Source organism: Primulina eburnea, chromosome 2 (assembly GCF_022965805.1).
Source record: "Primulina eburnea isolate SZY01 chromosome 2, ASM2296580v1, whole genome shotgun sequence".
NCBI classification, from domain to species: Eukaryota; Viridiplantae; Streptophyta; class Magnoliopsida; order Lamiales; family Gesneriaceae; genus Primulina; species Primulina eburnea.
In genome coordinates, this window is record NC_133102.1 from 3,637,359 (window position 1) to 3,654,785 (window position 17,427).

Below are 17,427 nucleotides of genomic sequence, written 5' to 3' on the forward strand. Positions count from 1 at the left end.
AGTGATGTGCTGTACTGTATCAAATCGAAAATTGTATATCGTAAATTGAATCGAATTTTTATTATACCATAATTTTCGTTATAAGAAAAATTTATGACTAACATCTTTTATATCGAAATTGTGTGTTATATGGAGAGGACGTAGATTTCGGTATCCGTATATTACTAGCATATCGACTATACCGAAATTTCAATGCATATTACTAGCATACTACTAGCATATCGATTATACCGAAATTGTACGTTATACCGGTACCGTATCGATATACACCGTTTAATACCAATAAATTTATATTTTTAAATTTTTATAATTCTTTTGTTAAAAATATTATATATTTTAAGATTTTTACATATTGTTCTGATATTTCAATTTTCGTTGTATATCGAAATTTTCAAATTTATACGATTATCATATTAAAAAATTCGGTAAAGTATATGAGAGATTGTATGGCGATGGATTCGAGGAACAATAAGCCGCGTAGAAGGTTTGAAAATGCCATAAAAGGGCCGCCGGCTTTGAATATAATTAAGTAGTAGTGGTGGCGCCGTATGTCTTGGATTTATCATTTTGATTTTTATGTTCATGAACATAAAGCTTTGCCATGAGTGTGTGTGACAAAGTCTCTGTTCATGATTTTATTTTTCGATTTCACTTAAAAGTCATCGTACCAATTGAAATATTATTTCATCTTATTAATTTATAACACTCATCTTATCTTTCAATATGAGATTTTGATTGCATTTCAACAATCTTATTAACTCACAAAATATTCTACTCAAAACAGAAGAGCACTCTATCGAACAAAACATTATACTCAAAACAGAACAACACTCTACCGAACAAAGAGATGTCTGCCGCCATTTTCCTCACCAACTCTCTAATTCTCTTAAAAATAAAAAGACTCAAATGTTCATAGCAAATCTTCTGTCTCTGTTCGTGATTTTATTTTTCACTTCAAAGTCCTTGAAACAAATGAAATATTATTTCATCTTATTAACTCACGACATTCATCTTATCTTTCAATGTGAGATTTTGATTACATTCCAACAATATTCCCCTCCAACGAAGTTCATTACGTTTTCTCATGGTTCATGTCTCTCCTCAAGTCTTATTCATCATCCAATCGAGGTCACTCTTCTTCACCACGTTGGAGCTCATGTTTTACATGAAATATCGGGAGCTTACCCTACATCGATAGCTTATCAATGATTTTTACTGGAAACCCTCGCCACCTCCTTCATTTAAGTATATGAGGATTTCACTCGCATGGTTCGATCTAGACCATGATTTTGATACCACTTGTCATTACATGAAATCACATATTTCCACGATAATATAATATTATCCATTTCAAGCCTAAAGTCTCGTGGCTTTCTTTTGGACTTCACCTAAAATGTTTCATTCCAATGAAGATATCATTTCATTTTATTAACTCATGATAATTTTTTGATATTTCAATTTGAGATTTTGGTTGTTTTTCAAATAAAATTAAATTTTACAAAATTGAAAATATAAGTAGGTAAAAGGATATTTCCAGATTAACTAGTCCACGTGGTGATGCTACATTTTGTAATTAATATTCTCAAATATATAAGTGGATAACATTTCTCAATTTATATATACATATATATATATATATATATATGTATGTATATTCGATTGTATAGTCAATGAATTTACTCCATGTCTGTTTGACGATCCCACCAAGAAAGCCGTGTGCTTGACCAGCTTAACCGTCGATTTTGAATTTTTTAAACCTTATTAATTAAAATTTTAATTCACTAATCTAACTTTTTATCATATAAGTCGTAAAACGTGCGATTAATTTGTCCCACATGTAATGATGAAATTGCTTATTAACTATATTTTCTAAATAGAAATCATGCTTTTTTATAATATATTTTTGCTGATCGTTTCGTATGATTCTTGTTAACAGATACTCGTTCGTTAAATGAAGTTCGATCGTGAAACAGTACTCAGGTCTAGATTAAATTGAAATGACAAAATAATATTATTATATATATATATATATATATATATATATATATATATATATCTTACAAAATTGATTAATGATATGAACGTTCTGTGTAATTTAATATATGAGTAGGTCTCTTGTGAGACGGTATCACGAATCTTTATCTGTGAGACGAGTCAACCTTACCGATATTCACAATAAAAAATACTCTTAGCATAAAAATTAATATTTTTTCATAGATGACTCACACAAAGAATCCGTCTCATAAAATACGATCTGTGAGACCGTTTCACACAAAGTTTTTATCCTTGACATATTTATGTTAGATATGCCCATTTGGCCTTTATATTTAAATTATAGGTTTCTATTATTTAAATATCAAGGTGTGACGTATACTTGCCATTAATAGCAAATGATATTTCCAATTTTGTATGATAAGAAGATTTAAAATGGAAATACTTCCAAGACGACAATAGTTTTGAATTTTTTTATACAATACATATTGTATATCTAGATCGAATAGGTTTTTCGTGAAATAATCTCACGAATTTCTATTTGTGAGACGAGTAAACCTAACAATATGCATAATAAAAAGTAATACTCTTAAAATAAAAAGTCATACTTTTTTCATGGATGACCTAAATAAGATATTTGTCTCTTACATCTAGATTTAATTCGTGAGATGTGACGATGAATTGAAAGATAAGAATTATATAGTTATATTTTACCTATACTTAATGGAAATATGAGATTTTTTTACTTCCATTCCGCATGAACATTAAGCGAAATTCATATTTAAAAAGATTTTAAAATATTGAATTGGAATTTCAATGTTTAAAAATGAAAATTTGTTATTTCGCAGTTTTCTGTAGATTAGGATGTAACGAAATTGGTTTGAGGTTTATTTCATATTTAACTTTGTTCTTTTTGAACACATGTTACTTCAAATGACTTCAATTTTAATAAATTTCAATCATTTAAACAAAAATTATACCAAGTTCTTTTATTTCTAAGTTTAGAAAAAAAAAACTCTAATGCGATCGTCTTACGTACAATTTTAAAACTTCTTGAAAATATTTTTTTCCTTTTAGTCAAAATAGGGTTAAAATTAATATTTTATATAGTCAATAAAATAAATATTTTAAAAAAATACTAGACAACGAATTTATGAGTTTTAATAATGAGTGGGCCTCATATGAGACCGTCTCACGGATCATAATCTGTGAGACGTGTCAACCCTACCCATATTCAAGGGACGGATTTAGTGTAGGGCGAACGGAGGCTACGGCCCCCCCCAAAAAATTTTAAAAAAAATTTAGTATATAGCGATATAGCGACGGTTAGGTTAAACCCGTCGCAATATAGCGACGGGTTTGCAAAAACCCGTCGCCGATCTAGATCGGCGACGGTTTTTGTCAAAACCGTCGCTATATTGCGACGGGCTTCTCATCACTGTCGCTATATAGCGACGGTATCATGCTTTACCGTCGCTATATAGAGACGGTTCTTAATAAAACCGTCGCTATTTTCCTATATATACCGCCGTTGCCGAACATTTTCTTAAACGATTTCGTCCATATCAGGTAGTTGTTATACTCTTATCAATTTTTTCGGAGTATCGATTTTTTTTATTTTGTACTGACATTGTTTCGTATTTATCTCGTAGATTTGCTCGTCGATGTGATCTTCCATCTGGTTCTTCGTGGGCTGTATTGCTGTAATTAATTAGTTTGTTACATCTTTTAATATTTTGCTCTTTGTTTTATTGCTGTAATTAATTAGTTTGTAATTTTTTCCACCTGTTTCCAGATTGATTTCCTCACTATTTCCAGTCACCGGCAAAGCTCCGGCGTCTTCTTCGGCGAGCCGCCGTCCCGGGTCAGCTAACAACTGGATTCAGCTGCGTTTTTGGTAATTATTGCTGGAAATAATTGACAGTACTAATACTTATTTTCAGAAAGCAGGTAATTCTACATCCTCTTGAACTTATGGATTATTGAATTCATGTTTGATTTATGAGATTTTATTGTGTTATGATGTTAGTTGATTTAAACGATCAGATTTTATTTATTGTTTCAGGTGTAGTTTTTTTTTTCATAAATGGGAAAATCTGGTACAATTGATAAATTCTTTAGAGGAAGATACCAAATCAATTAGATTCACCCTAACTCTACAGCTCAGTCCATAGCCTCGGATGATAATCTTCCACCTGAGGTTGAGTCTCAAAAGTTTAGAAATGTTGAAAATATCGGGGTTGATCTTAATTTGTTAGAGCGTGATCCAGGATTGCGTCGACAAATATGGGAATACTCTCCCAATGAGCAAGAGGAAATTCGTCGAGCTTATCTAAATCTGAAAGCATTTCAGCCAATACTTTCAGAATACCCACTAAACAAAAACAGTCTTCATCCTCGCAGGTTTCAATCGTCCTGGTATGAGCTTTTTCCTTGGTTAGAGTATTCCTAGCAAAAGATAAAGCTTTCTGCTTTCCATGCTTTATCTTTAACAAGCCATCTGGATGTCCGAAGCAAACTGCATTTACAGTTGATGGATTTGATAATTGGAAGAAGGTTCGAAGTGGAAAACAATGTTCTTTCCAATGCCATATTGGAAAAGATAATGTATCATCACCCATCGTATTGCAGAAAAGGCATGTGATGATTTAATGAACCAACCTCGACATATACAAAGATTTTTCGACAAAGTTAGCTCAGAAACAGTTGCAAGAAATCGTCTTCGGTTGAAAGTTGGTATACATGTAGTTCGGTTGCTTGCACTTCAAGGCGTTCCTTTCGAGGTCATGATGAGAGCTCTAATTCATCTAATCGTGGAAATTTTCTTGAATTTCTTGATATTGTGGCCTTGTATAATGATGAACTTTCATGTGCAATAGAGAAAGCCCCGAAAAATGCCAAGTACACATGCCATGATATTCAAAAGCAAATACTTCACATGTTCTCAATCCGAATGAAAAATATAATTCGTGAAGAAATTGCAGGGAGCAAGTATTGCATAGTCGTCGATGAAGCTCGTGATGAGTCGAAAAGAGAACAATTGTCTATAGTGTTGAGGTTTGTGGACAAAGATGGATGCATACAAGAACGTTTTTTTAGGCTTGTTCATGTGTCAGATACGACAAGCTTTGACATTAAAGAATGCTATATATTCTTCTTTGGCACATTACAATTTGGATGTTCAAAATATTAGAGGTCAAGATTATGATGGTGCTAGCAATATGAGGGGTGAGTTCAATGGATTGCAAGCTTTGATTTTGAAAGATTGTAAGTCGGCTTATTATGTTCATTGCTTTGCCCATAGACTGCAGTTGGCTCTTGTTGGAGCAGCAAAAAATGTAACTCCCATTCATCAGTTTTTCGATAAATTAACTTTCATAGTTAATATTGTTGGTGCTTCGTGCAAGCGTAATGATGAATTGAAGGAAGCTCACACAGATGACATTGCTCACTTGATTTCTATTAATGAACTTGAGACAGGGCGTGGACTTAATCAGTTGTGCACTTTACAACGGGCAGCTGACACGCGTTGGAGTTCTCATTTTAGATCTGTGTCGAGCTTGATCAAGATGTTTAGTGCATCATGTACGATATTGCTCAAAGTTATGGAAGATGGGCTTCCTTCCCAACGAGCAGATGCAACATCTGTTTATGATGAAATGACTTCATTTGATTTTGTATTCATCTTGCATCTTATGAGAGAAATTATGGAGATCACAGATGTTCTTTGTCAGACATTGCAACGTAAGTCTCAAGACATTTTGAATGCAATGGAGCTAGTGTCATCTACAAAAAAATTACTTCAAGAGCTAAGGGATGACAAATGGGATGATTTGCTTGAAAAATTGAAGTCTTTTTGCGTGGCTCGTAATATTGATGTTCCTGATTTTAGTGATCAATATGTTGATAGGCGAGGTAGAGCTCGTCGTCATCAAGGCAATTTCACCATTGAGCATCATTATCGGGTAGACTTATTTTATGCTACGATAGATTCACAAATGCAAGAAATTAATGTGCGTTTTAATGAAGATGCGGTGGAGTTACTTATGCTTAGTTCTGCCTTAAATCCTCAAAATGCATGTGACTCATTGAGATATCTGGATATATGCAAATTGGTTGAAAACTTTTATCCACAAGATTTTACTAGTGACGAAAAAGAGCGACTAGAGATGCAGTTGAAGCATTATGAGCATAATGTAGTTATAGGGCCATACTACAAAAGTCTTTCAACTCTTTCTGAGTTGTGTCAATGGTTGGTGAAGACTAAAAAAGCTGATATATACGACCTTGGTTTTAGAGTGATCGTGCTTGTGTTGACTCTTCCAGTTTCTACAGCTACTACAGAACGATCATTCTCAGCTATGAATATCGTCAAAACTCGGCTTCGGAGCAAAATGGAGGATGCTTTTCTCTCGGATGCATTGATGATATTTATTGAAAGAGAAATTGCTAAAAATATTTGTATTGATACTATCATTGAAGATTTTGAAAACTTTAAGGAACGTCGAATTCTTTTTAGTTAGAAATACTTTTGTTAAGAAACGTACGGTTGATGTTTTGTTCAATATAACCCGTAGAATTTTTGTCTTTTCCCTTCTAAATTTTTGTTTGTCTTTTGTAAGCGGCCCCCCAGTGTCGAAATCCTAGATCCGCCTCTGCCTATATTCACAATAAAAAGTAATACTTTTAGCATAAAAAGTAATATTTTTTCATGGATGCCCCAAATAAGAGATTCGTTTTACAAATACGACCTGTGAGACCGTCTCACACAAGTTTTTGTCTTTAATAATTTATGTTCCGATTAGGCCTAAATATCAAATATACCCCTTTAAAATAAAATAGATATTGCTACAACCGCATAGTATTGGAAACTCGTTAACAAATTTAGGTGTCATGATTCATCGTTTTATCCAATGTCAATTTACCATTATTTGATTTAATTTGGTTATTCAAGAAATAAAATCTATTATCATTAAATTATAAGTAAAATATTATTATAAAAAACCAAAACAATATAAAAAAATCTATATAAATTTTTCTAACAATTATGTTTAAATAATTTTTTCTTGCATATGCACAAATCGCGTACTAAAAGATATTATTCTTGATAAAAACTTGTGTGAGAAGGTCTCACAGATCGTATTTTGTGAGACGGATATCTTATTTAGGTCATCCATGAATAATTACTTTTTATGCTAAGAATATTATTTTTTATTGTGAATATCGTTATAGTTGACTCGTCTCAAAAATAAAGATTCGTAAGATCGTCTGTCTCACAAGAGACCTACTAATTATTATTTGCTACTAATTATTATTTGTATATAAAAGTTGAATCTTAATTACCTGACTTTGCTATAACAATTAATTTTTGCACAAATACTCGTGTCAACTTAGAAAGGTAATATTCGTCCATTTAGTAAAAATATCGTACAAATCTATTTTATTAATTTTATAATTTACTCATAACTCGTTATTTAAAAAAAATTCAGAATTATATATTTAATATGAGTACATAGGATCTGAATAATAATTAAAAATCATATTAAAAAAATCATAAATCCTTGGAAAATGTCCAAGCCGGGTTCATCTTTGGAAAATGTCTATTTTTTCTTCTTCGTTTTCTATTTGGATCTATCTTTACGCGTTTCTCCTTCTTCTATTTTGTGAAATATATAATATTCATATAATCCAATTGTCCATATTTTATTATTGGTACATTTTTTTATTTTGATTTGATTTAAGAATTGAATTAATAGACCAAGAAACGATCAATATATGTCGTCCATTATTTTTTCAATTCAAGATTAGTGCAATTACGAAGGTTGGTGCTTCTGAATTCATCCATTAATTATCATTGAATGATGGACCCTAAAGTTTTTATTATATTTCTTCAAAATGTTTTATAAAAATTTATAAACCTACTTAGAAACAAGTCGATTATTACTGAGCAGATCTCATGTAAAACGACCTCATAAATATTTATTCGTAAAAAAAGTCAAAACTGTTCATAACCAAGATAAAAAAAATAATAATTTTTTTCATGGATGTCATGTCAGCGACACCCACATACGATAAGTGAGCACTCACAGTTTGCATGTAACAAATTAAAACTATAAATGTGTATGATATGCTGATTTTTTTGAAAAATTAAAATAAAAATTTAACAGTATGCTATTTCCTATGCTATATTAGGACAGCGGGGTATCTCTTGGTTTCGATGAGCCATTCTCTCGGATGATTTGATAAAACAACTGCTTAAAACAAAGATTATGTCTACTGTGAGATGATATCACGAATCTTTATTTATGAGACGGGTCAACTCTAAGGCATAGTTTGGTACATGTGATAAGAGAGGGATTGATAAATAATCCTCCTTATCTCATGTTTGGTACTTTTTTAAAAAGCTCATGATACTATCATGGGCCCTTGATAAATAATTTTTTAGAAAGATAAAATAAGGTGTGATAATTTTAATTTAATGATAAAATACACTAAAATGACTCAATTACCCTCAATTTATAAATGATTTTTTTATAAATCTATGTTAGTAGTAGAAATTAAAATCAAATAAATATTTTATTTATTTTTATATATTATATAATATAATAATTATATAAATGAATTCGAGATAATTATATAAATAATTTTTATAAATTTCAATAAAATTATTAGTATCACTCGATTAACCTTAAAATTAATATTTGACTTGACTCATAAAATCAAGGGCTCAATTATCATATTATATAATATATAAAATTATGTAAAAATAAATAAATCATGCAAGTATTATCGGTTACATGAACAGATAAAAAATATGAACTCAAGCAACAACTTTGAAATTATAAAATTTATTATGATAAGGTTAATTTTGTCATTACAATCTAATATATAAATTTAATAACTCTTATTAAAATCATACCAAACATTAAATATAATATCCTACATCTTATTTGTCATTGACTTATCTTTATATTATATATCACATGTTTATCCTATCATGTGCACCAAACTATGTCTTAGTATAAAAAGTAATATTTTTTCATTGATGACCCAAATAAGAGATCTGTCTCAAAAAACGATCTGTGAGACCGTCTCACACAAGTTTTTTCCTAAAACAAATTGCAAATAATTTAATTTTTTTATTATAAGTTAATATTATTTTTTAAAATTCGATTTTAGTGTTGGGTTTTGATTTGTCAATGCATTATTATTGAAAAATTGAGTGATGAAGTCTTATTCAAATAGCTATGAAAATAATTCTGATCAATTAATATAGTGGAATAATTGAAGGCTAACTGAGATTAGACTTAAATTTCACGAATTAGTTATGCAATTAGGTTCTACAAGGTAGATAGGTAGAACTATTTATTTTATTTTATCGCAATTTATTAATTTTCTTATAAATTTTAATTTTTTTTTAGAAAGACGTAAATTTGTAATTTCGATACTCAATGATTATTTATTTTTATTTTGTTTTTATTTTTAGAAGAGAGGTTAGACTTAGAGATGTCAATGAGATGAGTATGGGATGAGTTTGGCTAAACCCAAGATCCTCCCCATGAAAAAAACTTTGACCCATTACCCGCCCCACCCCGGTTAAATATTTTTCGGACCCACCCCACCTCGAATACGAAATGGGGCCGGGTAGACCCGTGAGACCCGTAATACCCAAATTTTTTAAAATAAAAAAGTAATATTTCTTCTCACATGACTGAATTATGAAACAGACAAGCCTCTAAATACAACATTGTGGAAAATTAATTCATGTATTTGACCACACTTAATAATAACAAACAAAGTATTTTCACGACATAAAAAATTACATAAAAAAAAGAGTTACTAGCTCTCCAAAAAAATCTTGATATCCCTCTAAAAAGTCATAACATTATTTAAACAGATCAAATAAAATCAGTTAGTAGACAATATTTAAGTCTACTAAGATGAGGACCAACTATTCCTCCACTATTGCTAAAAGTAGATTCAAATGCAATAATTGACATAAGAATAACTAAGATCGTTATAGTTGAGGTGATCTACTAAAAAATGAAAATTAATAAAACTTAAACCCTAAAATTTTTATATGCACATATATATGGGATGGGTATGGGGCGGGTATTATAGGACCCATGACCCGCCCCATATCCGGACGGGTCTGAAAAATTGGACCCGAGAGCTACCCCATGACCCATTTAATATGTCCAAACCCACCCCATACACGCGGATCTATTACGGATCTGAGTAAAACCCGGACCAATTGACATCCCTAGTTAGGCTCGAACCTAAGCCTAGGTCAACAAGTGACATCTAGTGTCACTGGGGCGAAAACAAATATCTCTAGACTTTGTTAACATTAAAATTTTAATATATTATTAATTTTTTTAAAAAAATAATATTTTTCTGTTCACAAAGGATACGGGACCGTTTTCGTGCACACATACTTATAATAAATTTTAATTTTTTAAAACAATAAGCTTCTTTTGTATATAAAAAACATGAAATTGTCTCACAAAATATATATATGATTTGAAAAAGATTCTAGAATAAATGTTCCTTTCTTATTTACTCCATTGGAAATTAAAATTCGAACTCGTGATCCGATCTATTCATTAAAAAAAAACTTTATAGTAGACATTTCTTATGTATACATGTGTACTATATCGGATTTTGAATCAGATTTCGGATCAAAAGAAAATAAATAAGATGTGCGAGAGAAAAGAGAGATACTTGCACTTCATGGGCATCTCTCAACTGAAGTAACAACAATCAAGAATCTAAAAGACGACAGAATATCAAAAATAAACGAAGGAAAGAATCTAAAGCCACCATTTATATATACAGAAAACAAAAACAAAACAAAAAGTACCGTGTGCGACAAAGACAAAGTAGCATTTTATGGTACACCCATTAATGGAAAGCTGTGACTCATGAGAATCACCCTCACTCATCAGAGGGGCTCCCCGGTTTCCGATCAATCGCCACGTGATTTCTGTCTCTAGCATCAGTTAGAACCCCCTCGCTTTCGCAACGAGCCTCTTCAATCGTACCCATCACTGGATTATCGTGTGATCTCGAAGAACGCATTTGCCCGCTTAACATGCAATGGCAATAATGTGAATTGATGGATTGCACTGTGTACTGGGATCTGATAGCAGAGCTGAACATCGGTTGCATGCACCACCGTCTCTCAGGGAGTTCACGAAGGGAAATTCGACATACGGGGCACGTGAAATGCCTGTGAAGCCAAATGTCGATGCACGTTGCGTGGAAGGAGTGGCCACATTGGGGGAGGATACGTAAGGTATCTTCATCATGGTATTCACATAGACATACAGTGCACCTGCGGATAGGAAGTTCTTTGATGTAAACAAGCAACGTGGAGCAGGAGGGCTGGTAGAAGATGATCGCTCAACTCCTCTTCAAAATTTTTCTAAGAAATTTATATACTTTTATGTATCTAAATTAAATATATTCACAAAAATATGATATCCTCCCATAAATTTTTAGAATTTTAGTTCATCCCACCTTCGCCACTCTGCTAGCTCCACAGCAAGCAGAAGACATGAAGATATGTTTCGATACACTGAAATACAGAATCAAGCAACAAGCAAAAGCAGACCCACCGGTAGTAACCAAGCACAATTCAAGAACGAGATACGAGAACAACAAAAGAAGCAATTTCAAAGTTCGTTGGTGAAAAGATTTCGAAAGGAAATATTTGAAAATGTTTTTCAAACTAAAGTGTTCCCGTCAAATATGAAAATTCAAACAATGGCTAGTGAAACAATAAAAAAACATTCAAATCCATCCAAAGAAATAGTGATTAGTAGCTTACTTCCAACTGACTACCTTCTAGAAGCAACTGACTACCTTCTAGAAGCCGAATAATTCAATAACATCTATAAGGTCAAATTTCCATGAACTTTCAAATTCGAGGCACAGAGAAATAAGCATTTTCGCCCTTCATCAATCTGTAACCATCTAATAAATGACCCCTACATAGTAACTAGTTAATTGGTATGTTTGGGGTGTTACCAAGCGAGTCTACTAAAATAACCTCACTTATTTTTATCTGTAAATATACAATGTATATCAAGCAACAGCCTGCTTTAGTCCATTTTTTCGGGGGTATTTTTGGATCGTCGCCGCGAGTTTGTCATACAGCCCATTTCTTCTTTTTAATCATCTAAGATAGAGATAGAATTTATTTAATGTTTTTCTTCGTCGGTTGAATTCACTAAAACATTAGGATTTTTTTTTATTGAAAAAGTTCCCAGCTCATGATTTATCTGGTAAGATAATAACATAAACAACAATTTGAATAAAATAATTTGTGGTGCACACATATAATGTGTATTGCACGACTAATTTCAATAAAGGCTGCACCACTTTCCTACTCACACTTAAGCCCCAAAGATAATTCACACCTTGATGAGCCTTCGACATTTAATCTACGATCATTTGCGTTTGATTTCATCATCTTCACATTTACAGCTTCAAATCTTTGAAACACACCAAGGTTAGGCTTCAAGGTTGAAGCACACGCTTCATCAAAGGGCCGAGCCTAATCTTGTGTCGAGGTACAAAATGCTGAGCTTTAAGTGTGCCTAAGGGCTTTTAATAATTATGGTTAAAACAAAGTTTAAGGTCTTGATCTCCTCAGATCTCACGGAGAACCTGTTTTAAATTGTTGCTGGCTTTTAAAAAATTCTATGCTACACTTTAATGAATTTTTCCAACATAGCGACAGCATATGCTTATGTTAAGACAGAGCAAAGGATGCCGCCTAATTTTGACAGATACTCTTTAAACATAGATGCTGCTCGATTACACAGTTCTTCCAAGAAACTATGTGAAACTCCGAATGATCAGAAGCAAACAGTTTTATGTTAATATTTCTATCTGACTTAATATTCTCTAAACTATTTCCATAAAAAAAGTGGTCAAAACAAATATACGAAATGAATTCAATTTCTACTTCATAAAGTAATAAATGGTCAGTAATTAAGCAAAGTAAAAAAGCTTCAATTTTTGAAGTATCTTCTATGACTGTAAACAACCGTTCAAAATCAATGCAAGTGAACATCTCTCTTCAGCAAAAAGTCAACACCCATTAATTTTTTTTTTAAAAAAAATGGGTTCAGCAGACCTGGCATCAAAGCTGCTCACAAAATCGTAGAAGATTGATTAACTAAACTTACAGAGTATTTTCTTTCGAAGAGAAGCACAATTCTCGATACTTCTTTGTAGGAAAATTTGATACCACAATAGGCTCAAGGCCATGCTCCAACTGTATTTAACGAGTCAGATAAATCATCACTCAGATCTGAGAATTAAAAGTGATCAAAGCTACAAATGAAGATTCTCATTCATCATTATAAAATAACAAAGTACACAATGATAAAACAACAAAAGAAACTGTTGAATCAAAATGTCTGGATGGGACTATTAATTTAGTAAAAGTTGGCTCCCTATGCTGCATAAAGACGTGGTGGAGAAGCATGTACAAGCGAAAAAGCATAATAAACAACATTCCATCCGAAAATGCTCAAACATGAGAAGAGCTTCAAAACTACTTGAGGAAACAAACAAAGCAAAATACCAAATTGGTGATACATATTCAAACTTCATTTACCAAAACTGAAAATTATGTTTGATATAACTACCAAAAATTATGATACGAGACAAGAAATGGTACACCATACAGTGCATTGGCTGCCATGAAACAAATTCAGTGAATGCAAAAAATGCAAGGTCAGCATAGGATCATATGTTTTCATAGCCTATAACATGAGAACTAAATACATGTGGACTTGTAATAATTACGGCACCGCTACAACCTCGACCTTTTACTCACATAAATCAGTCCAAGTGCCACGTTTCGATGACCGTGGGTCATTGCTGGTCCGACACTGAACAGATTAAGTTATGGGTACGGTTGCACTTAAATTTTCTTGATTTATTGGTTCAAATCAGGTGGTAAAATGAAGAGTACAGACAAAATAAACAAACATGATATGATAAACAAGTCACTTCAAATCTGCATCCACACAAAAACAGATTCAAGATTACAAAAAAAGTAGTAAAACGAATGCTTACATTGCTAAGATCAGATCTAAGAGCCCTGGAAAAGGACCGCCTCGACACACTCAATCGAATTCGAGCCCAAATGAGCCTTGTGCACACAAAGACTATGAACAAAGTACTCACCGCAAATCCAATCACTGTCATTACCAAATTTATACCCGAAGATATCATTTTCTTTCTCTATATTTCTAGATTTCCACCCACTATATCAAAAACCCAATTCTAATTTTCCTTTCCCCGTCCCTACTTTCTACGATTTCCAATGTCCCACAAATGGAATTCCCTTGAAAAGTTCAATTATTGCACCGTTGTGCATTAGCCGCTGGAAATTAAAAACCTTTTTCACAAAATATAACACCCACGCATAAAACGACTAAGAGAGTTCATCTGCAAACACCGTTGCTAAATCCCTCATTTTCCCACTTGAAATTCAGATCTTTATCCTGTTTTCCCCTAAAAAATCCATTCTTTATCAGCACAAATCTCACACTCACCTCCCCTCAATATACCCACAGGAATATTCTCTGTCTAGACTCACATTGTATCAAGAAGACAATAATAATGGTAGTGGAACAGAATCCAGTGGAATTGGACTAAGGCAAAAATTTTGAGGAAACACCATGTTTGGGAAACAAATGGAAGAACAAGATTAATTAAGTCGAGCATGAGAAAATTAAAAGTTTAAGCTAACATCCAAGGACCAAAGACTTGACAAAAAAAAAGGGATATAGTGACGAACTTTAATCTCTTGATCGATAGAAAAAAAAATCATTAAACCATAATAACAAATGAAAAGTGGTTGGGGACTTATTCTTCTTCTTTTTTCAAAAAAAGAAAAAGAATGACAATGAGAATTCAGCCAGTTTCACGAAAAATGGAATCTTTGTTCTTTGTTAACTTCAATTAGTATTTCACCCACCCATGCGACATCGTGCACAGTATTATTTTATATAATAAATAATTAAAATTAATAAATATTGTGTTTGAATATTATTTAAAGTTATTGATATAATATAATAAATGTATTTAAATTTTAAATATTATTATATAAAATATGTTCGTCATTTGAGATAACACTGAGTGTTAACGAGGATTATTAACTTTTTTATATCGAGGGAAAATATTATTAATAAAAATATATAAAAATATCTTTAAAAAAATACTATATTATTTTGTTTATCTAAATTTTAAATAATAAATAATTTTTTTATCATTTTTAAAATAAATATTTTTGATAAAAATCTAATTATTTTGAAAACATGTTAAAAGTATTTATATTAATGTTCTAGTTAAGATAACAATAATAGCATAAAAAGAATAATATATAAAACAATCACTATAACACTATTTTAAAAAAGTTGAAAAACTTGATAATATATAAAAATATTTTTATTTTATTTAACATATTAGATAGTAATAAGAATGAAATATATAAAAGTAAAATAAAATTCAAAATCATAATCAAAATTAAACGAAATAATAAAACTAATACAAACACTTAATATAGTTTGTACATTAGATTGAAATTTGATTATTTAAAAAAAAAATCAAAATATTTTACATATTTATTTTCTATTTATTTTCAAATATTTACTTTAATAGATGAATACATAAATACAGATAAGTATTTACTTTTATAACATATTATTTTTAGTGAAAATTTTAGAATATAATGAAAACTCTGTTTTATATATATTATTATAATATTACTTATAATGAATTCGGATGCATGTACGCAAACAATGTCATAAAAAAACTACAGTTTTTTATAATGTATTTTTATTATATTTGGATGCAATAATTTAAAATATAGTTTTTATCGCGTCTAAGATAAATTAAAAAAACAAGGACCTAAAGTACTACCTTGGGATTTTGTTAGATCTAATTTATTATTTTTAAGTACTTTAAAATGAGTGAATCTCATTGAGACCGTCTCACGGATCTTCATCTGTGAGATGAGTCAACCCTACTCATATTCATAAGAAAAAGTAATACTCTAAGCATAAAAAATAATATTTTTTTATGGATGATCCAAATAAGAGATCCGTCTCACAAATACGACCCGTGAGACCGTCTCACCAAAATATTTGCCTTTTAAAAATACCTTAAAAACTTTGTCCTGAAAATATAATAAAATTTCCTATCTTTAAATATATTATTATTATTATTATTATCCAAAACGAAAAAAAAAAATTCTATGATAATTTATATGTCGCTTTTTTGGGGGGTTTGGAGAGTAATATTTTCTCATATTTATATATAAATTTTGATTAAATTCATTATTTTACGACAATTTTTGTTGCTGATTACTATGCATTATGTATTAAATAACACCAATAATATTATTTAATGATGTGATGCTGTGCTTTGTTGCAATATGGAATCCAGCGACGGTTTGTGTAGAAAGGTTTGTCAAAACACCGTCGCTATTAGCGACGGTTTGTTTATATTCCGTCGCAATTAGCGACAGTTTGTTTAAAAAACGTCGCTAAATGTCTAATTTTTAGTAATTAAAATAATTCAAAACTAGATCGGCGACGGTTTATAAAACACCGTCGCTAATAGCGACGTATGATTTTCTCAAAAACCGTCGCTATGAGCGACGGATTTTGAGAATCCGTCGGTAAGTTTCCGGTCGACGATTTCCACCGGCCGCCACTGTCGCCGTCGCGAAGGGGAAGGACAATTTCGTCTTTTCATCAAAAAATTCAAAATTATCCTACACTTAAAAATCTTACCAAACATAATATTATTTTACATCATATTTTACAATTCTATCACAATCATTTTCTTTATCATTTACGTACTAATCATTAGTTTATCATATCCTTCCAACCAAACGCAGCCAAAAAGAATTAACAGTGATATCAAATTCATATCTTATTATATTATTTTATTCTAAAGAAATTATTTAAAATATGATATCTAAATGTAAAGAGAAAGGGAAAAAATTGTAAAAATAAACAAATAATAATAAAATTTAAAATAGTTTGACCATTTTTCCTCTGTAATTTTCCAATCATGGTGGGAAAAGGGGAGAATGTGGTATCTAATCAGTGCTTTTTGGGTGCTAATCTTTCTGACTGTATTCCACAATACGAATGTAGAAGTCTCTGAATATGCATAGGGACGTATTCGAATCGATGAATTTGAAATTTATTATGAGTGTCGTTTGAAATTCATATTTGAAATCTTTTATTATATTCGAATTTATGTAGATATATCAAATTTATTTATTCATCCAAATACAACCTACAATACGAGCGAGTATGAGCCATACTCACATGATACATACGGCATGGAACCAACAATTTTAATATAAAACATAGAAATGTTAGACTTACGGTTACA

General features: G+C 31.1%; 1 protein-coding gene and 1 long non-coding RNA gene across 2 annotated transcripts; one reads left to right on the top strand and one right to left on the bottom strand.

The window, feature by feature from the left end:
- Positions 1-5,063: 5,063 nt before the first annotated feature.
- Positions 5,064-6,515, top strand: LOC140824002 (uncharacterized). The gene has a single exon (XM_073185607.1). The coding sequence runs from the start codon at positions 5,064-5,066 to the stop codon at positions 6,513-6,515; it is 1,452 nt and encodes a 483-aa protein (XP_073041708.1).
- Positions 6,516-10,788: 4,273 nt separating this feature from the next.
- LOC140820622 (uncharacterized) lies at positions 10,789-14,910 on the bottom strand. Its single transcript, XR_012115543.1, has 3 exons — positions 14,089-14,910; positions 13,191-13,279; positions 10,789-11,329 (listed from the first exon to the last, which is right to left on the bottom strand). It is a non-coding gene; the product is annotated as an uncharacterized lncRNA (long non-coding RNA).
- Positions 14,911-17,427: the final 2,517 nt, after the last annotated feature.

Bases quoted from the DNA above. Each gene is read 5' to 3' on its own strand.
- LOC140824002 (XM_073185607.1), top strand. From the start codon at position 5,064: ATGGATGCATACAAGAACGTTTTTTTAGGCTTGTTCATGTGTCAGATA.